The sequence below is a fragment of the Rhinolophus hipposideros genome (genome assembly GCF_964194185.1).
Source record: "Rhinolophus hipposideros genome assembly, chromosome: 5".
NCBI lineage: Eukaryota > Metazoa > Chordata > Mammalia > Chiroptera > Rhinolophidae > Rhinolophus > Rhinolophus hipposideros.
Window position 1 is genome coordinate 44,765,061 of NC_138051.1, and position 22,488 is coordinate 44,787,548.

A 22,488-nucleotide genomic window follows, 5' to 3' on the forward strand; every position below is an offset into this window, starting at 1 on the left:
GACAGCAGTTAATTCACTGTGTTGGTTTTTAAAAATATGGCCACAGATTCTTGACAGTCTTTTGAGAAGTGGCATCTAGATCCCCTCTCCTAAAATTTGAACAGGACTTGAGAGTCATTTATAACCAAAACAATGTGAAAGCAGTGACATTGTTACTTTTTCAGTCTAGGTTCTGCCTTGTTTTTTGCAACATTTGACTTTGGAGCACTGGGTCCAAATTAAGAAGTCTGATTACCCTGCTGCCATACTGTGAGGAAGTGCAAGCCACATGGAGAGGCCACACATAGGAGCTCTGCTACCACAGCATTCATAGTCTTCCCAGCTGAGTTATCAGAAAAAATCTGTCCTTCTGTGCCCTACTGAACACACAATTCATGAATGTAATAAAATTGTTTTAAGCCACCATATTTTGGAATAATTTATTACATAGCAATAGAAACACAATACGCACTCCAACTAATAAATCATATTACTTGTTTTTTAAACTATGCACTTGAACTAAAGTACTTAAAAAAGAAAAAGAAGTGAATTATTTATTCTTGGCTTGTAGACTTTGCTATTGCCACTCCTCTTACCCAGAAAGTTCCTTTTTGCCCCTAAAGTAGTGGCTTTCAACCTTTTTAAAAGAGATATACACAATAAAAAGAAACATTTTATAAACAACCTAGTGTACACATACATGTATGTATGTATGTGTGTGTGTATATGTATAGTGTATAGTGTTTATGTATATATACACAAATTTTATATATACAATATGTATATACATATACAAATGTTATATATAGAAAATTTTAAACTCCTTGAAGCAATACTTAACTATATCAAGTGCCATGAACTGATATTTCCACACTATACTATTTCATTTTTTTAAAGTGTGGTTTGGTTTAATAGTAGATGTCCTTGCACCACCCATGTGTCCCACACAATCCGTTTGAAAAACACTAAACTGTAATCATTCTCCAAGGTCTTACTCAAGTCCAACCCATAAGCCTGCATTCAAGTGCTCCATTCTGAGCTCTTGAAATTCCTACAATTTGCTAGTCATATTGTCTTTTCTGTGCTACCCATGCTTAATTCCATATCATATGTAAGTTCCTCCAGGGCAAGGAAGGTTCTGATCTTTGTCACTTCCTAAATTCTTAGTATTCAAATACATTGCTCCACATCTGGCCATTGTTTTCAAATCTCACAGTTGTTAACATGCACTCCTTCAGTTTGGATTTCTTTGGGGTGGGGCAAAGAAAATAGTTTAAGAATCTAGCCACATATTATGTTTAATTTCAAACTGGAAAAGTGCATAAAGTAATTCCAACTCTACACGCGAGTAGTTGTTCAGCAAACCAAATCACCAAGATACGATTTTTCTAATAGCTCTGCACCGCCGGAAATACTTGTCTTGCCATGGCCATAAAAAAAGTAATGGAGCCAAGTTCTCACGACTAAAATCTTTTGGGGATTGGTAAAATGAAAAAGTGTTCTGTAGGATCAGCTTTTTCACAACTCATGGTAACTACACCTTGAGAGTGTATTTCGAGAACCGGCTCACACTGATGTGGTCCCAGGCCAGTCTCAGGAGGGAACTCGGCGCAGGGCTAGCGGGGTGTGAGGCCCAGCTCCGCAGATCCTGGCCCTGCTCCCGGATCCTGTCTCTCAGCAGAAGGGAGACTTCGCCGGTGGCAGAAGAGGCTGGGGCGGGACTTCCCGTCTAACCCCGCCCCGCCGTCCTCCCAGCCAGTTACCTTCGCCGTGGGACCGGAGCAGCGCCCGGCCCTAGCAACGGCCCTAGCAACGGTCGGACTCCTCCCTCCGGTGTCGCCCGGAAAGCGCTCCGCCGCGTGCGTGCGCGACCACAGCCGGGCTCGCGCCTCGGGCTCTGGCGGAGCGGAAGACGCGTGGAGCTGCGCGAGGACCCGCGAGCTGTGCAGGTCTGAGTCCCACTCCGATCCTCTCCTGCCGGTCATCGCGCCTCTCTGGGGACGAGTAGCCTGGCTGGAGCCGTGCGGCTGCGGGGAGTGGACGCTCCTTGGCCGAGCCCTAACGGAGGTCGTGCCGGGTGTCGCCTGTGAACGGGACTTTGGTCCCTGCGCGGGCGCTTGTATTTGGGGGATTTTGCGGGCCCCTTGGGAAAAAGGCTTCCAATGTTTTCTTTAAAAAAAAAAAAAAAATCCCCCCCCAACAGTTATTTTTCAGTGCTTTCCACTCCGAGAGAAATCTGTCCTGACAAAGTTAGCCCCCTAGGGCCCCTTTTTTATTTTTTAGTGTTTGGAGTGGTTTGCGGGGGATCGGTTATCACGGAATGAGAAGCTTAGCACAGACGTAGTATGCCATGCAGTGCAGTATCTAAAATATTAAGATTGTGGTTACATAATAAGCAAAGAAGTCAGTGTCATATGTCTAAATTATTTTAGGGGCACGTGGGACAAATAAGGAAATATATTAACACTTGAAGTTGCCAATTCCATGGAGTTAGATGGTAAAATCGCTGCTTAAAACCAAAACATTTAAGGATTACTTCTGTCTGGACCCCAGTGTAACTATGAAAAACTAAGGCAACACAGTCTGCCTACCACATGGTGGTCTGGGAGGGGCCGTTAGTCCTGTATGAGAAAGATGGTACCTTGAATTTAGAAAAAAAAAAAAAAATCCCCAAACAAAAAGGGTGTTGGAGTAGTATCTATTATGTAACCAGGTTCTTAAAAATAACTCCAAGGGGAAAAAAATTGAAGTGGGTTTTATCTAAAACCACAATACAGGATAGGGTGTTTTATATAATGTTCCATTGGGAGGCGAATCAACTTAGGAGCCTTTTCCATTAGTATTGTTTTGCAAAAAGAGGTCTGCAGGGTTGCCTCTTGTGCCAGGCTACCCATGGGCCATAAAGTTACTTTGTCAGGTACTTAAATAACAAGATGCATACTGTATGCTTTTTCTTTTTTCAGAATAGATTTGATTTAGTTACTAAGTATTTGTTGACTTCCTCCTGCTGCATAAAGTACAGGGTTAGGTGAGATCAGTAAAGAACTCTGCTCCTGGAGAGTTCCCTGGTAGGATAGCTTCACTCAAAGGTAGAACTCCAAGTTAAGGTATGTTTTTCCATGTTAAGTATGTGGAACCAATAATAAGTGAGCAAAGATAAAGGAATATAAGAGATTGCCACAAAGTTGGAGAAAAATGTATCTTTTAGAACATAACCAACTAAATTTTACTGATTTTACTGGAACCTTATATTTTCATTAGGCCTGACTGTGAGACTAAAAATAGAGGATTATGTGCAAGGTAGAATTACTGCAACTTGGTAAGTATTTAGTTTTGGGGGGAAAGAGGGTAGAAGGAGGAGTACAAAATTTAAACCTAAGTTGCAGAATGATGGATGATGCACTATCAAGATAAAAATATTTGTTAGTTCCTTAGGAGTAAAGTCTTTTATGTTTTCTAAGCAGTTCCCACAACTCCACTTGCATTTCCCTGCATATATTTGATGTTAACAAGTATGTTTTGAAGGTTTTGAGACATCACGTTTGCAACCAATGATTGTACACATTTGAGGCAGGCTGTTGGTTAGGTCAGGACAGATGCCCTGTCATACGATTTCAGGGACCTTTGGAGGAAGCTGCCCATGGCTTCCTTGTGCTGACCGTTTGTGTGTGACCACTTCAGCCATAAGTGAGAGTATGTGGGTGAGGCAGGAGAGAGAGCCATAAACATTTCCCTTACAGGTACTGATATTATTTGATTTCGTAGAGGAATGATATTTATATAAAGTGTTACCAATATCCGTTTATTTGTATGGATGGAAGCCCAAGTATAGGGGGATATTTTGGAGGCATCTCAGGAGGAATACATTTTGAGAGTCGTAGAAAAACTCACCAGTAGTTTTCCATGGAATACCCAGGAAAATGAAGTCAGATTGAATTAGTCCCTTCCAATTTCTTTTTTAGGATGAACCCCATGATCAAGGTAACTCAAGACTATTACAGCCTAAAAATGTTTCTCTGTAAGGACCTCAGGCAATACCAAAACAAACCCAAACCAAGAGGACGAAGATGAAACATAATTAGCTTCCTATATGCAGTGATGAGACCCCCATTGGCTATGAAAATTGACCTTTGGTTGGCCAACAGTTGTAGCTCCAATTTTTGGACCTTCATAATGATCTCCTCCCAGACTTTTAAGGCTGCTCCTGTGCTTAGAATAACTTTTTTTATCTTAGTCAGGATTTCTTTGCCTGCATCTGTAGATCTGTAGATGGACTCTGCAAACCATCTGAAACTGTGAGCAAAATATTGTGTCTGTATATGCATTTCCGACAGATAAGGTCCAGTACGCTTATGTGATCTTAAAAGGATCTGAGACTCAAGAAAAGGTTGCAGCATAATATCCTGCACTCTCCTGGTTGCTGAGGGCATATTCATAAAGATAGAATTAGGTGCCTTAATGTGGGGGTCAGAAGTAGATGTTTTCCATTTGTGAGGCAGGAAGAAGTGATTGGACTATCTCATTCTGAAATACCACTTGCTCTGCTAAACCCAAAGTGTAAACCTGTGCCTAGTAGTACACATCAAAAATATTTATTGTACAGTATTTTGATTTTCCCCTTGGATGCATTTGGCAAGTATATTTTACTTTTCTTTCAATGACCAGCATCTTTTTTGGGTATCAAGTGCACTGGGATTTACAATCTATAAAAGCTCCTGCGGAGGAATTAAATTAGTATCACTAACTTCTTGTTAGAAAGTTATCTTGTATATTATGTTCCACTGGACTTTTTGTTCATTTTCTATTTGGGAGACCACAGAAAGTTTCCTGTTGCAGTCACAGTGTTTTGCCTGGGTGTTTGTCCTCAACGTGCCGGAGCCTCATGGTTAAGGACCACAATGCTGTAAAGCTTTTTAATAAGAGAATCATTTTACAACTTTGGAATGCATATCAAATCAAAGGACTCCAGTTTCTTGCCTCACCCTTCCCCCCTTCCCCTGCCAAGATATTGTGCTTATAGAGTATTTGAATAACAGTTTTGGCTGCCATCATCCTTCTTTGATGGAAATACTTAAGTGGGAGAGTTATTTTACTATCTTATCTCCATTTACTATCTTATCTGAATGGTGTATGTTTTTAAAAAGCAGTAGGAATTCTTAGAATGAGTGGAGCATTAATGTTACTCTGTAAAATTTTAAATTTATAAGATCACACTTTATTTTTCTGGGCATATATTTCACCTTTTGGAATACTTTACAAATTATAATAGGAAGTAGATGCATCTCAGATTTTAATGGGTGTTTAGTTATATTTTTATGTGTGTTTTAATTTAAGTTGGAGAAGAATATATCTTTTAGAACGTAACCAGCTAAATTTTACTGATTTTACTGGAACCTTATATTTTCATTAGAGTTCAGTTTGAGATTAGATGTCATATAATATCAATTCAGAGTCAGAGCCTACAGGGTTGAATACATTCCTGGCTGATACTAACATTACACCATTATTTTTCTAATATAAAACAAAATTGCTATCTTTGGAACAAAAAGAGTCACTGGAAAATGGATTGTTGGTACTTAAACTTTATATTTGAAATAATTTTTCTAATAGAGCACCTTTCTATTGTTATGGAGGGAATGGCCAAAAAGGGTAATTTATTGTTTTGAGTTTATTGCATCCTAATTTTATATTTTAAAATATGCTAATTTAGTCATTTAAAAGACTTGTTAACTTTTGTTAATAAATACTGAAAACAGCACACAGTTGTTAATCAAATTGAATAGTTTTCTTTGTGGAGACAGTGAGTAAAATGTTTTCTGTTTTTATTTTGCCCTCCACTTTTTTTTTCAGTGCACCTATGATATGTGTTTTAGAAATAGATGTTAAAACTTTGGTTTGAATGAAAAATGTCTCTCAGTCCACCTGTGTTTCTCAAAGAAAGGGAAGAAAACAATTCAAAATGTGTGGAAATACAACAGTCAGAAACTACTTCCATAGCTGCAGAAGATCCTCTTCAAAACTTATGCTTAGCATCTCAAGAAGTTCTTCAAAAAGCTCAGCAAAGTGGAAGATCAAAATGTCTTAAATGTGGTGGTTCAAGAATGTTCTACTGCTATACATGTTATGTCCCAGTTGAAAATGTACCCATTGAACAGATGCCACTTGTGAAGGTTGGTAAGAAATTTAATTATTTCAAAGTAGGAAAACAGATTTTAAAAAGATGTCTCATATATGCCTGTTCTACTATAATTAGTAAGGTTGATAAATAGCATCATTATAAAAATGATTTATATTGATAGAAAATTTAATCCTACAGACTGGTAAACCTATTTGTTTTTCTTGTCTCTGGAAAAAGAGACACATTGCCAAAACACTTGGGTCTGAGATGAATGGTATTATTTTTAATGAAATCAATTACTTTTTTATTAATGATTATAATTCATTTACCACTTATAAAAAGTATGATATAAACATTAATGTAGCAAGAGACCAGCTTGAAGGAGCTTCAAAAACTACCTCCAGTCTTTGGACTGCTTTTGAGAACACATATCCTAAAGGAGCTAGAGTTGATTTTTGCTTAGGCTTTTGTGAAATGGCTTAGCCCTATTCTGTATATGGAGATGGAGTAAATGTCAGTGACCAAAACAAAACGAAACTAAAATTGAAAGACATAAGACCTAGTCATTGGGCCATGTTATAATTGTAGTGATTTAAAGCCTGATTTTACAAATTGATTTGAATTGATTGCTTACCTAATACTTTTGTTGCTTACCAAGACTACTCTTGTATAGTTATAAGGTCTGTAAACCATCGTGTCTACATAATCAAATAATTTACTGCATATATATTAACTTACTAATAGTGACCCAAAGTTTAGGAGTAAATCAAATAATGTATAAAATTTGACTGCTGCCTATTAGGATTTTAGTGAGACTAAATTCTACAAATGGACTCATTAGAACTGGCCAGTAAGAATACTGTAACTATATTTAAAAACATTTAATATGATTTTAAGATTCATTAAATTTGAATAAAGAAGAATGCATATATTTTGTTCCTTGAATTTCAGTTCAGCCTATATATCATCTTGGCAAGTCCATGTTCTTCTCGTGGGTATAAAATGACACTTAGAGGCTATTGGAAAGTTTACTGGCCAAGAATAAACATGGGCTCTAATCAGTTTTCTAGTTACTTCAGGAAAAATGAGAACTTGAGAACAGTAATTCATTCTAAGTTTCCCATTATCTTATAAGAATGTTACAATTTCAAAGTATGGTTTTTGAAGTGCATACAGAATTATTCTATCTTTTACTTATATCATAGACACATAAAGAAAGTATCCCATTAGAAGTTTTATCTTAAAATGTGTTATATTCAAAAGAATTGAAGGTCGTGCTCGCTTCGGCAGCACATATACAAAAGAATTGAAGGTCAGAATAATAAAGTCAGTAATATATTGACAGGGCTAATATTTTCGTAGAAATTTAATAATAGAGGATTATTTTCCAAATCAGTGGTCTAATTTCCACTATATGATAGAAATGACTCACATAACTACATCAAGTATTTGATCAACTCTAAATGGTCGATTGATCTGTGCAGAATTTTCTTAAGTGTTGATATTTTAAAGGCCATATATAAAATTTGATATGTTAATATATATTACTACTAATAAAAACATTACAAATTTTTCTAATTCCTACTTTATTTTTATTTTTACAAATCATTTAGCATTTGCTTTTAGATAGCCTACTTGGGAAGGGAAGATGACTACTTAATGAGTAAGTACCTCCCAAGCTTTAAATTTTAGTCTAGGGAATAAATTCATAAATACCTATCTTTATGCAGAATGTGATTTATTTTTTAATGTCATGAGAAATGCATAAGCAAATTTCAAAGGTGCTCTTGATATTTTTTTTTAAAAGAGGAGAAAAATCATAAGGTAAAAGAAAGCTTTATTTTTATTAGAGTCCTAGACTTTAAAAGGCTCTCTTTGGAATTATCTCTCTTTGGTAACATGTGGGGAAAGGCTTAGGGCTTCCTACTAATGGCATTTTGATAAATTTGAGCAGAAAGTTTTGTGGTAAATCTCTTATGGGAGACATAGGTGTTAGAGAACAAATTGATGTTCTTTACATGTTTGAAAAGAGAACATCTCTACTTGAATTGCATCTGGACAACTCTACTGATGTTAGCCTGTCATTATTTATGAAGTATTTTCCTTTAAAATGTGTGAACTAGAGTATAAACATACATCGCCATGATTTGACCTGTCTGTACTTTTGTTTCATAGTATCGGATATTCCCAATTTAACTCAGAGAGAACTGAAGATACCTGGATTGGGTCCCAGGAATACTTCTTTAGCACAAATTTTGCATAATTGTCTTATACTTGTAGATTTTAGTTCGTAATAGGCTAGGTGCATGATTTATAAAATACATTAAAAACAGTCCTCTGTCTTCAATATAGATGATATTCTTCAAAGATAGCCATCAGATCAGAAGGGTTGGTGTTTGCCTTTGGAATTTTCAGCTCTACTCATCAGCCATATAAGAAAGTTGCTAGTTATTAGTAATAGAATACTTGGTTGTGATCTGCTTGCTTTTTCTTCTTTTCTCTTTCCTACCTTCCCTGGGCTAAGCTAATGCTGACCTGGTACTGAAAGACCCTGGGGAAAGGAAATATAGTTCAGCTGAGACCGAACGTCACAAGGGAATTCTGATGTAGAGTTCAGCCAGAACTAGAGTGATGTAAAATCATTTGTGAACTGCCTACTTAAATGGTAAATTTTCTCTAACCAGAAGTTGGCTTGGTGATTTGAGGCAATTGGCCATAACTTATTAATGATCAGTAGGCCTAAGTGGGGAAGGTAGGAGACCTGGGGTTTGAAACCCTAAATAGCCCTTCTGAAGTATATACTGTCCTCTTTCCATATAATTATCCAGAAAAATAAAATGTATGCAATTGAGATCATTTAGTAGCATGCAGCAACTGCTCCTTTAAAAAATAGTTCTGGAATGAAAGATACAACAGCATGGATGAATCTCAAAATAATTATTTTGTGAAGGAAGTTAGATGAAAAAAGTATATACTGTATGATTTCATTTATATAGAAATCTGAAAAATACAAACTAATCTATAGTGATAGCAGATCAGTGGTTACTTAAGCTGTGGGTGGTAGTTGATGGGGAAAGGGGAGGAAGCAGGCACAGGAAGACTTGGGCGGGGAGTGATGGATGTTTTCATTAATCTTGATTGCAGTAATGAGTTCAAGTGTGTAACGTATGTTAAAACTCATTAGATTGTCCACTTTAAATGTGTGCAGTTTATTTTATGGATTTTTTTTCTCTTTAATAAAGTTGTTTTAAAAAACAAGAAAAATAGTTTTGGACTCCAAGGTAAAATAGCTGTGTGCCCCAGGGTAAATAATTAGAATCCTGCCTGTTTGGTGTAGGATGGGAGTTGGAAGAGTGATTATCATAACAAGTAAGTCATTTGAAATCTACAGTGAAGAATCAGAGAGAGTTTCTTAGACACAGGGAGAGATACGACTTGGTTTTCATTTTCATTATTATGGCTAATGTAGGACTTGCACAGGCATTGTACAGAAAACTAAAGCAAACAGATCAGTGAACTAACAGAAAAATCGAACTCAAGAAATGCAAGAAAATACTATTTTTGTAGAGTTAAGACATAATCCATAACAATTAAATAATGAAACTTTAAGGGAAATAAGGAAAGTGATTTTGAAGCGAGTTATTTTTCATAGTAAGAGTGCACCTCACAAGATGTGCAAGGAACAAAATTTTAACTTGAATTTTAGACCTGAATTTTGCCCAAACTTATTTCCTTTTATTATATCATAAAATTAACAAACCTAAAGTTTTATAATTCCTAAAGCTTATAGGAATTATAAAACATGTTCTTGGCACATATTGAAATGCAAAGAGTCAGACTCAATGACTATGTAACTTAAATGAAAATGACATTGAAGCTTTGCTTTAAGAGGAGATTCTGTGTTAGAGTTGAAAATAGTTGTTCTATTGCCTAACTAACAATACTGAGGAAGAAATTTGAGTGTACTTTATGATTTATCACTCTTACTATTCCGGTTTAGAAAAGTATGACTTTCAAAACAGAAGTATATTTATAGGAATGTACGTGAGCTTGCTATTTAAGTTTTAAAGACCATTTTTATTAACATAAAAATTAGAATTTTTATATTTGTTTTGTTCATTTGTCTTTTTTAAAAACTTCAGCTCCCACTGAAGATTGACATCATTAAACATCCAAATGAAACAGATGGCAAAAGTACTGCTATACACGCAAAACTCTTAGCACCTGAATTTGTAAATATTTACACGTACCCTTGTATTCCAGAATATGAAGAAAAAGACCATGAAGTAAGCAGTTTATTGTTTTACAACTCTTCACATTGAATCTAAAAATGAATTTTAAACTCCAATGCCTTTCTGAAATTACTTGTACACAAGTTAACAGTTTTCTTAATGACCTAGGGTTATCCTTATGTATAGTAGCACTAAACAACATACAGTCTGCTCCATTAGTTTCTGAAAAGATAAAATGATCCTAGATTGTTAGGCTTTTTTGAGTCTGTCCACTTTTTATCATTTTTTGGCATTATTTCTTCAGGTTTTCACTCTTTGCCAATATTATTATGCCTGCTTTTACTTTCTCCCTTCTCCATTTTCCTGCCTATACTGCACATGGATGATCTAATTTGATGCGAACTGAGAAACCAGATTACAAACGTTGTTGGAATTTCTCCAAAAGAAGAAAAGAAAGACTGAGTGAAAAGGATTTTCAGGAATTCTCCCTAAATTAAGAACTTTGGTATATGGCCTTTGTAGCATTTCTTTTGTCTGCTTAGAGACCTTTCTTGCTCACTTCTAGATTCTTAAGTGGTTTTCACATAGTTGAAATTTGATAATGGTGAGAGATTACTGGAATTGTTGAAGAGTAATACTGCACTAGATCTCAAAAACAGGTAGGCCTTGGGTACTTCTTACAGAAGCCTGTAAACCCTTTTAGGTTTCTTGGGGACCATTTGTTGGTGTGATTAATCTAGAAACAAAATTAAAAATTAATATACTCGTGTGTTCTCGAAAGAACTTGGTAAGTTTTTCCTTTCCTATCAGTTTTTTTTGGTTGAGTCGATAAAGAGTTTGTTCATAATATCTGAGTTTTGGGTTTAGGAATGTATTTGCGTTTCATTCTCTACTAGGCTAGATATCATTTGTTAATTAAATAGAACACAATGCTAGGTTCTGTAAAGAGACATGATCTGCTTATAATCCAAGAAAATTAAGAAACCCTGGACTTTGCTGATTGGGTCTAGGGGAAATATTGGCATGCGTTGTGAATGTTTGAGAAACTTGAATAACTTTGAAGTTTATAAATTGAAGGTTTTTTGTTTATAGTGTTTATTCGTATTAAAAATTATGCTCATTAAAGAAAATTTGGGAAATAGAGAAAAGTATGGAAGATAAAATACCCATAATTCTACCAACATTTATTCATTTCCCAAATATGTACCGGGTATCTGCTTTATGGCAGGAGCCATTCAGACATTGGAAGCTCTAGCACTATATATGTCTCAGTAAAATGCTGAAAGAAAAGCTGTACCATAATTTACACAATTATTCTTTGAATGTTAGATTTTTCAGTTTTAATTTTTCCACTGTAATAAATTAACAAATATCCTCGTATTGCATGTGGGTATTTAGGATTATTTTATTAAGACAAATTCCCATAAGTGAAATTATTTGGCCAAAGGGTATGAACATTTCAAGACTCTTGATTTAAGTTGCCAAATTGCTTTCACAAAGAGTTATACTATTAGGTTGGTGCAAAAGTAATTGCGGTTTAAGAGGTTAAAAATAATTGCAAAAACTGCAATTTTTCACCAACCTAATATTTAAACCTGCTATGAGTGCTGGCTATAAAAGCCCATTACACCATATCTGTACCAGCATTGACTGTATCATTTGTTTTGTCTTGGCTTACTATGTAGGTGAAAATGGTATTTAATTATTGACCACTTTTCAATAGTTCTTTTACAAAGAATCACACACTTTGCCTTTCATCTTATGAAGTATTATAAAGTTTAGTTTTTTGATCCAAGGTACAATTAACTTGGCTTCTATTAACAGGTGAGTAACTTATTTTGAAGTAATACTTTTAGGTAGTATGTTATGATTACAAATTACTCGGGAAGAGCCAAAAACTTAATCATTCATCTTAAAATAGCACATATAGTACAAGCTAATGCTTGTTTCTCAGAAAGTCAATGTATTTTTTTCTCTTATTTAAAGTTTGAGTCAGTCAGAATTTCTTCATTTTGAAGATCATAATAGCACACTATTAACTTAAGTTTCTTTGCTTTAGGTTGCACTTGTTTTTCCTGGACCTAAGTCTGTCTCAATAAAAGATATTTCTTTTCATCTGCAAAAAAGGATGCAAAATAATGTTAGAAGCAAAAATGATGACCATGACAAGCCATCTATTAAACGCAAGAAAACTGAAGAGGAGGATTTGAATGACAGCAAGTGTAGAGTGACAACACTGAAAAGAATTATATTTATAGATAGCACCTGGAACCAAACAAACAAAATATTCACTGATGAGAGACTTCAAGGTAAGAAAAAAAAATTTTTTGCATTGCTCTTTCCCCCAACTTTCATTTCATAAAACTTCAAACCTACAGATATATTAGAAGAAGGGATGCATTGACTACCCATACATTTTGCCACATTTGCTTTATTTCTCTTTCCCTATTGTATATGTGTGTGTATACTTAGATATATATATATATACACATATATATATGTATATATATTTGATTGAACCATTTGAAAGGAAGTTGCAGGTTTTAGAAAACTTTACCCTTAAATACCGAAGTGTACATACATCTTTTAAAAATAATTGCATAATCACAATACAATTGTCATTCTAAGAAAATTAACAAAAGTTCTGTCATGTCTAATATACAGTCCGTATTCACAGTTCCCTAACTGACCCAAAAATATCTTTTGTAGCTTTTTTCCCTCTGATGTAGCATGTAAAATCAAATTCCATTTGGTTATTACGTCTCTTTAATCTATTTTAATGTAAAACAGTTCTGTTTTTATTTTTCATGACTTAGACTGGTGTAAAGAAGATATAGGTCAATTGTCTGAATATTTCATCATGATTAGATATAATTTAAATATTTTTTGTAAGGATATTTACAAATAAGGATAAATCCAGGGGTGTCCATGACAATTCCAGTTTATATCTATTGTTTTAGTATAATTATTAATAGTGTTCCCTTTTACTCTCAGAAATGAAGCTGTTTAGCTGATAAATTATATGATTACCCTGTTCATAGATAAAGTTGTATGCTTATTGCATCAAAATAGGAGGCATATAATGTAAGTTGTTCCATTACTGGTGATAACTTTAATTACTTGGTTAAAGAGGACTGCCAGATCTGTCCATTACAAAGATTTATTTTCTTCTGTGAATTTAGTAGTAACCTGTGGGGTGATGCTTTGAGACTATGAACTGTATTTCCCAACTGCTTTTCACTGAGTGGTTTTAGTATTTATTGATGACTCGTTCCTAAATCCTAAATCCTATTATATTGAGGATTGCAAAATCATGAAATTTTAATTTTATTATTTCTTCTACATTTATTAGCTGGCATTCTTATGTAAAGAAGAGCTTTTGCTTTTTCCCCTCTTCTTTTGTTCTCTTTCCCCTCTCCATGCCCAATTATGAGATAACTCTGGTCTGACAGATATCTATTTTATTCAGTATGTTATAATCTATCATGATTGTATTCTTTTTGATGCCCAAATAATCTCAAATTTTGCCAGTGAAAACCCTTCAAGTCCTTTGTGGAATGGCCTCATTCATCCTTCTGGTACAGCACTTTTCCAGCCCCAGACAGAGAATCAATCATTCAAAGTTCACTTGCACTGTTTTCTTGCCCCAGACCTAGAATCAATCATTCAAAGGAGCTGTGGTTCTTTTTAGTACGTAATGATATTAGAAACCAAGATCTGGTATATTTATTACTTCTTGGATACCATTGCTTCAGTGGATAGAGCCAAGAAAAATAAGTGTGTGTGTGTGTGTGTGTGTGTGTGTGTGTGTGTGTGTGTGTGTGTGTGATGAGTTCACATGGATGGTTCCAATTCAGATTTAACATTACACAAATTTTCTTTCTTTTGTTTTATGTTTGTATCTTTTTTTTCCTCTTAGAGTGAAAAGTTAAACTTCTAATAATAATAGTTTAAAAGAGTTGCTTTACTTGCCCAAGTAGTACAACTAGTGATGTGAAGAACAGGGGCTCATATTACCTCATGTTCCCTTGCACTTTACTCAGTTCTTTAGGCTTTCTCAGTTTTTCTAAAAGCTGTAGGTTTATTTCCACCTTTTTGATGGCTTTGTTTGTATACTTTGTATGATTAGAAGGCAAGAGAGCTATCTATTTAGGAAGTTGCCAAAACAGTTTCAACCTGGGAGAGCTTTTCCCAGGCTATTGCTAAAAAGGTATGTCATCTAGAAAAGGTTTATGACACTTTCAGAGTCTGACTTGTGTTAATTAGTACCAGGCTAATGTGAGTGACAATACTAGATTTAATTAGCTTAACTTATATGCTTCGTACCTCTGAAATCATCATACATGTTAGTAAGTTTTATTATTCTATTTGTGTTTGTGTTCTTGTGTGTATGTCTGTGAGAAAGATAGGCAGAGAGATAAAGAAATTGTATGAGAGAGAGAGAGAGAGAGAGAGAGAGAGAGAGAGAGAGAGAGAGAGAGAGAGAGAGAGAGAGAGAGAGAGAGAGAGAGAGAGAGAGAGAGAGAGAGAGAGACACACACTACGGAGAACTGCAGAATTTTGTTGCTGATATTTTTAATAGAGATGGAGCCCTAAGACCCTGCTCTTTGGAATACTGCCTGCCACATTACCTTGGATGGTTACAGCAGCAAAGTATTCCTCAGTTTGAAGATTTTTCTGAGCTATTTTTCTTTATAATTACCTTATTTGGTAATTGAAAGAACATAAGTGAAAACACTTGAAAAAAAACTGTCAAAGGAATTATTGAGGTACAATTCAAAATCTGCTTTCAGCGTGTCCACATTTGTGCTTAAGGCTTAAAGTTAGATTTATACAAAAAATTTCTGTTATTCCTTCCCAGATCACATAGAATTATATATTTCAATTCTGTGCTACATCAGAGTTTTAAAAAGGGATTTCTTCATTCTTTCAAAATCCTGAAATAAACAGATTTCTAGTCAGTCTTCTCAGTACGTCCTACTTCTGGCTCTTCATTGCACATATTGAATATTTGGGGCTCTGTGCATATTTGTAACCTCTGTATATGTGAAATGCTAGTTTCCAGATAAGACAAGTTACCCCCACAAGAAACAACCTGTGTTTAATACAAATCATTGCCTGTAGATTTTAAAACATTTTGTCATTCGATGGGATTAAGTTGAACAAACCAACTCTTAAACCTCATTTTAAACCCTCAAAATGTAATGTATTGGAAATTATGTTTTTGTTACCTTACTCTGAATGCTGAGGTTAAGAATCCCCTTAGCAATGTAAAAACATACCATTTTTCCAGACTTTACAGAGAAATAGCTCTGGATGGTTTATTGCTGTCAAAATAAAAACATTTAAAGGTTGAGTGTCTTAATTTAATCATCAAATATAAACCTCAAATTCTTAAAAATTAACCAGAGGAAGACTTGGGGGCATGTGGTAGGGAAGGATGGTTTCTTTTTATTGGGGAGGGAGTCCAAATTATTAAAGCTGGAATTATATCATAATTTGTTTTAAAAACTAGCCAGCTCCATCCCTTCATTTTGACTGTATGATACAGTGTTTAAAGTGACAGATTTGTTCACATCATTAGCATTTCCTAAACTATACTCAGTGTGTCACTGACTGCTGTGTCATATACCACCTCATCAGTCCTCAAAACAACAATATGAGGGTAGCTCAAGATTTTCATTCTCATTTTCCAGTTGAAGAAATTCAGGCAATAATTTTGGAGGGAAAGGCCATTTATAATTATCTGCTTTAAAGTTTTACTGCTAAACATTTTTGCATATTTTATCTTAAAGCTATTGATTGACAGAAATACTAGCAAGAGACTCTTTTATGTGTATATATTGCTCTTTTAAAAATAAATGTTAATTTTCTATATAATCCCATGTCTGTGTATTTCAGTATGGTTTAAAAGGTTCTATATACTTCTAAGCAAATCTTTTAAACAGGATGGATTAGTGGTGATAATCATTAAATCTTGATTTTCATATTTAACATTTTAAAGCATATTAGATACAGAGAAAACTGACTCTAGAAATCTGTTTATTTCATAATTTTCAAAGGATTAACACATTCCTTTTAAAAATTCTGATGTAGCACATATTAAATATAAAATATTAAATATATTTAGGACATTCAGAACAGTGCCATTTCAATAGTTATAGTTTGGCTTTTTTTAGAAATTACATTGGTGATGTCAAAAACCTATGAAGATTTTAATTTTACTAATTACTTAGAACATTTTTAAATGTCTACTTTTACTTGGTTATAATTAACATTTAATTAAAAAAATCTCTTTATCTTTGCTCTTTTGCAGTTACACTACTTTGTGATGGGTCTAGGCATTGATTTCTTTGTATTTATCATGTATTTTTCATGTATCTGTGACTTTGCATTTCTTAAAATAGTTTTTGAAAAAGTCATAGGTATTATCTCTTTAAATGCTATCTTTTCTCCATTTTCTTTATTCTCTCCCCTGGGTCTCCTACTAGACATGTGATCATCTGTATCTCTTAATTCTTTTTCTATTGTTTATTTCTTGTCATTCTCTGCTACATTTTCAAGATCGCATTTAGGTTAAAGTGAAGCACGATAGATAGTAGGAAATCATTGATGACTCAGGGTTCCTCATCTGGGTTAGTGATCCATTTTGATACCTTTTCCATTTAAATATGCTTTTAAAAGTATGGCAAAATAAATATAATGTGAGTCCAAGTATTGGCCTAAGGTGCTAAAAGCATTCTGGGTTTGTATGTTGACATCTCAGTTTTAAAAGGTGAGAGCACCACTCTATGGTTTCATGAATTGTTTCCTCTTAAATGTACAGGAGCATGGCATTTAGCTGTGTCATTTAGGCTCCGCAACACAGATGCAAGCTAGTGAAAGAGCTCTAGGTTCTCTGTTCATAAAGATAGAGCCAGAAAGTGATAATCTAGAAACAAACAGTATTCAAGACCATTAACCTGCCTATCACTCTTAGTGAGTTTCAGAATGGTGTTTTCGGTGTCAGTTTATCAAGGAAATGAAACCCTTCTGAAAACTGGTGAATTTCCTGTCATGGGTTAAAATAAAAAGACAGTGGTAGGCAGAAGATAGAAAGAGATGGATCTCTTAAATGTTAACTACTTTTCACCCATTGCTACGAGGTCCAAGACCTATAGGTAACTGTCATGTATAAGATTTCATTCTGTTTTATATTGCTTCTATATTTACCTTAATGCATTTAAGAAAATATTTTCAATTACGATTGAGGAAATTTATGCTCTTTTTAAAAAAATCCTTAATTAAGAGAAATCATCATTATTGTACCACACCCTGTGGTTAAGAAGAAATATTTATACTTTTCTTATTTGTTTTTGGCAGGGTTGTTACAAGTTGAGTTGAAAACAAGAAAAACTTGCTTTTGGCGCCATCAGAAAGGAAAGCCAGATACCTTCCTTTCCACAATTGAAGCCATTTACTACTTTCTGGTGGACTACCATACTGATGTATTAAAAGAGACATACAAAGGACAATATGACAATCTCTTATTTTTCTACTCTTTTATGTACCAGTTGATAAAGAATGCCAAATGCTCTGGAGACAAGGAAACAAGAAAACTTACTCATTAGTTTTTAAGAAGCCACTTATGTCATTTTATTTTGCTAAAATCAATAAACTTGTAATTGTGCTTTGTTTATTTTTAGGAAATCCTCATGTGTAATGTCTGTAAGACCACTTGAAAAAATAAGGCTTCCTATATTTTAAAAGGAAGCTATTTCTAAGGGAATTTTCAGAGATAGTGTTGACTGAAAAATTAGTTTCAAAAGTTATTTGCTCAAGTTTGGCATATCTTAATTTTATTACTATAATTTAACATAGTGTATTATATTTATATCTATGTAATTAGATATATTTAGATATTTGTTTAGAGATCTTCATATCTTTCCACCTATATTTACTACCATGTTTTAAGGTAGATGGGATCAGAATGTCCTTGCTGAAAATTTGCTTGAGGTTCATAGGAAAAACCAGTATTATAGCTCCAGTCCCTAAGGCTATTTCTTTAAGCCCACACTGCCTATGATGGACATTTGTTGCTTTTTTTTTAATGACTGACTGGCATCCTTTTTAGGGAAAAATTGCTAGCAATCATGGGGTTCTGCCATAGGGCTGGACATATGACCCCCTTTAGCAAACAAAGTGCCTAGTGATTGATCCAAGGATGAGCACATGACCTAACATCCTTTTTGATAAGTGGTATGGATGCTGTAGGAAAAAGGGCTTATTTTTCACAAAGCACTGTGGTGCAGTGGTTAAAAGCACAGGCTGTAGAGCTAGACTACCTGAATTTAAATCTCAGCTTTTCCTTTTCCATTTACCAATCATATGTCAGTTTTTGTATCCCTAAAGAGAGGGTAATACAATAGCTACCTTATAGGATTATAAGGATTAATTATAAGGATTAAGTGAGATAATGTAAATAAAATGGCTTTCAATAGCACCTGGCATACAGTAAGTGCTATATATGTGTTTATTATTTTATTTGGAATCGTACACTAAATGAGATGACCCTAGAGCTCCCGTCAGGCTTTTGATTGGTTTCAACAAATGAGAAGCATCAGCAGGAGATTGGAGGTAGAAATAAAAAAAGAAATCGTTAATTTCCCTGCCTCCTTTCCTGCCATGTCACCACAGGTTGGCTGTGTCCCTCTGCTGAAGGAGATTCTACCAGGCATCCCTTTCCGAGCAGTTATCCCAGTTACCCTCTCAAATTTCAGGTCCCTTTTACCGCATTTCACTTACTTAATAATAGCTTCCAGGTGTTACTAACCCCAGGCTAGTTCATTACCCCTTGTTTTTCCTGAAACCTGCCTATACCTTGGTAAATAGTCATTTTATCATATGTTTTTCAAATGTCCCCATTTGAAGTTGGCCTCTGTTTCTTTCTGGGACCCTGACTCATAAATTCACCCACGTGGATGCTAGAAATAATAGTACATTTCCCAAAAGTATATTCGGTGGGACACAACATGTTTCATGAAAACAACGAGTTAGTGCTGAAATTTGCTTGTTGCACATTTGACTCTTAGCGATTCAAAAGGCACAGCACAAAAGTGCTGGAAAGTCCTGAAATAAACATTTTCAAATTTAAGCTAGTATTTCTTAATTGAGTAATGACTCCTAACATCCTGTAGGAATAGGACATTGGGAATATTGTATAGCAATCCTTGATTTTACATAAATGTGGCAACTGAGGCCTAAAGAGATAAAGTAACTTTGTCCACAGATCCCACAACTAGTTAGTGGTAGAACTTTGTCTAGAATCTGGGACTTTTGATTGGGTCAGTGAAGTCACCATTTTATTATGCTATTTATAAAAAAATATGGATTATATAAGGTTTGGATATTGTTTGCTTTATAGCCTTAGCCAAATAAACTAACTGGCAGGTTTATTTAGCAGTTATTTTACAATAATGGAATTAAAATGGATTTCTTCATGTTTAGAACTTGGTACTGGGAACAGAAGAAGGCCTGAATGGATTTAAGAAGGACCAAAGTTGGATTTCTCTGGGCTAAATTTGGACTTCCCTGAGCCAAAATCTATTGCCATTTAACTGGCTCTGCAAATCAACTAACTTAACAGTTAAGAGGGAGAAAAAAAAAAAGAACAACCCTATTACTCAATTGCCCCCGTCTCATAGCTGGCATAAGAATGATGACTCACATAGAAACAGACCAAAGGAAGGTTGCCAGAGGGGAGGCGGGGGATGGGTGAAAAAGATGGGGGCAATATAGTCAATAATACTGTGATAAATTAGTATTGCATGGGGACATGATTACTAGAATTAGTGGGGTGATCCCATTTTAAGATATAAAAATGTCAAATCACTATATTGTACACCTGAAACTAATACAAGTAATATATTGTATACCAAATATACTTTTAAAAAGATGGCTCACATACTTCGTAAGAGCCTAATTTATAACTAAGTCTAGATAAAAATCTCAAGTTCTTCCCTCCAAATGAAAATAATACCTATTAGAACAATGAATTGGCTGTACTTGTTTTTCTTTGCTATGATAGACTGCAGAAATGGCCCTAATTCTTTACTCCTTCCTGTGCTCCTGGTCCTTTTTTCATGCTCGTTTGAAATACCCTCTCACTCTGATTCTGGTCATATGCATTTCTAAATATCTAGTATATTTCTTACTCTTATGCTTCTCCTGTTGCCGTAAGTACACGCCTGCGTTAGCCTGCTAGAGGGTGAGACGCACTGGTCCCCTAGCTGAACCCTATCATTCAACCCCCAGATATATGAACAATTCCAGCCGAGATCAGCAGAGCCCCCTAAGTGACACCTACCTGATTGCAGATGTGTGAGTAAGGGATGTCTGTGGTTATGCCATTGAAGTCGTGTGGCTGTTTATTATACGGCATTATTGTGCCAATAGATATCTCATCCTTGGGTACAGTATCAGACACATCTTCCTCAAACACCTTCTCAGATTCTGGGCCTCAGTGTTTACTATGCCATCACCCACTTGCTTTGCCATAGCTACCACCCTACCAAGTGACAGACCAGCAGGTGGGTGTGATTCCTCTGCTGAGGCCAACTAGCCACATGCTCAAGAGTCCCTGGCCCATTCCAACACTGAACTCGAGGAAGCAACATGCCACAGAGTTTCCCCACTGACTGTCAAAGGGCTAAATAATGCAATCTGGAAGAGCAGTGAAGTTAACTGTCTGGAAAATTTGTATCAATGGACTAGAAGAAGCTGTCAGATAAATTTCTATCCTTTTTTCTGATAGACTGTTTTTCACCCTTTTGTCCAGAGCTGTACAATGTGGCTAAGCAAGAGTAATTGCCAAATCTCTACATGGCTTTTCATGTAACAGATCAAGAGCTGTACAGTAATTTGTGCATTTGCTTCCCATCCATGAGAGCTTTACTTCCTTTCTAACTCACTCTCGCCAGCCTGGATTTGCACCTTCCAATAAAGTAATAGATTTGATTTTTGCCTCAGACTCCCTTCTCTGGAAGCCAGGTGTTTTAGTCTAGATGTTGCGAGGAAAGCAGATTCATTACAAGTATTACATGAATAAAGAGGTTTAATATAGAATGAGGGCTCACCCAAACATGGGAGTTGCTAAGGGAGCCAAGGTCTGGAAGACTGTAGCAAATAGATGAGAGAAAGTCATTAACTGGTTCAGCCTGAGATGCGCAAAGTGCCTGTGACGTAGTTTGCAAAGAAATGTATGTCTTGAGCATATTAAGCTTCTCATTCCTTTAATCTTTTTAGGCGTACTTTGGTTCAGCCGAAAGTCATCCCCTTAATCCTTTCAGCTGTCTTAAAAAACCAAGTGTATAGCTATGCCCTTTATTTGGTCTTCTCCTTGAGGCCAGGGTGGTGGCGGTGCCCTGGATTTGGTCTTTGACACATTTGATTTTGTGAGAAACAATTTCATGCTGCAGCCCTGTATATCCTAGGCACTATAGTCCCTTTCAATTCCATTTGTATACCCACCACTGTATTTTTGAGCCTGTGTCTTTCTTTTTGTACCTTATCATTTACAGCTAATCGTGCTGGCTTATTCTTTCAAAATGCTGCCTAAAAATTTCACCAAATGCCATGAATGCGTTTAGATATGTTGTCTGTCTTCCATGTTAGTGCAGACAATAATTTTACCAATTTTTTGCCTCCAAATACTGACAAAAAGCCCTAATGAAAAGTTGGACTGAACACTTAATGAGCCAACACTAAAGACCACTGGTCAAAAATCACTACCCATGACAAAAGAACCAAGTATCACTAGACACTTGGTGAAAGCTTCCAAATAAACAAGAGAGGCCCAGTGAACAAGGAGAGGGGGAAATCCAAAGGAAATACAAGTAGAGAACCACAGCAAAAAAACCTGGAATTTAAAAATGTGACTGGTGAAATAAAAATTCAATACAAATTCAATGCTTTGGAAGATAAAGCATAAGAATAGAAAATTGTAAATTCCAACATACAGTTCAACCTTAGTTCAAAGTTACAATTGAAACCATAGGCTATGTGTTACATTGTATTTAATAAATATCCTTGAGGGGGAAGGTCATTTACTGACAATAGTGTTTGTACTCGCCATTATCCTTAGTTGTTAAGGAGAAAGTTGGAGATTATTTGTATATCAGT

At 35.3% G+C, this 22,488-nt stretch overlaps 1 protein-coding gene across 2 annotated transcripts; it reads left to right on the top strand.

Annotated features, from left to right (window-relative positions):
• The first annotated feature begins 1,817 nt into the window (after positions 1-1,817).
• Positions 1,818-20,361, top strand: DTWD1 (DTW domain containing 1). 2 transcript variants are annotated; one of them, XM_081049967.1, is made up of 5 exons: positions 1,818-1,928; positions 5,830-6,149; positions 10,240-10,383; positions 12,389-12,638; positions 17,692-20,361. In XM_081049967.1, exons 2-5 carry the CDS (start codon positions 5,886-5,888, stop codon positions 17,937-17,939), a joined length of 906 nt encoding a protein of 301 aa, XP_080906093.1. In that variant the 5' UTR covers positions 1,818-1,928; positions 5,830-5,885; the 3' UTR covers positions 17,940-20,361. The 2 variants fall into 2 exon arrangements, with proteins under 2 accessions (XP_080906093.1, XP_080906094.1); XM_081049968.1 differs by lacking the exon at positions 1,818-1,928 and having other exon boundaries at positions 5,752-6,149.
• The last annotated feature ends 2,127 nt before the right edge of the window (positions 20,362-22,488 follow it).

What these genes read in the sequence shown, in the direction of transcription:
- DTWD1 (XM_081049967.1), top strand. Translation starts at nt 5,886, where the DNA reads ATGTCTCTCAGTCCACCTGTGTTTCTCAAAGAAAGGGAAGAAAACAAT. An exon ending in AACAGATGCCACTTGTGAAG is followed by an intron (nt 6,150 to 10,239) that starts GTTGGTAAGAAA and finishes TAAAAACTTCAG; the next exon opens with CTCCCACTGAAGATTGACAT. An exon ending in ATGAAGAAAAAGACCATGAA is followed by an intron (nt 10,384 to 12,388) that starts GTAAGCAGTTTA and finishes TCTTTGCTTTAG; the next exon opens with GTTGCACTTGTTTTTCCTGG.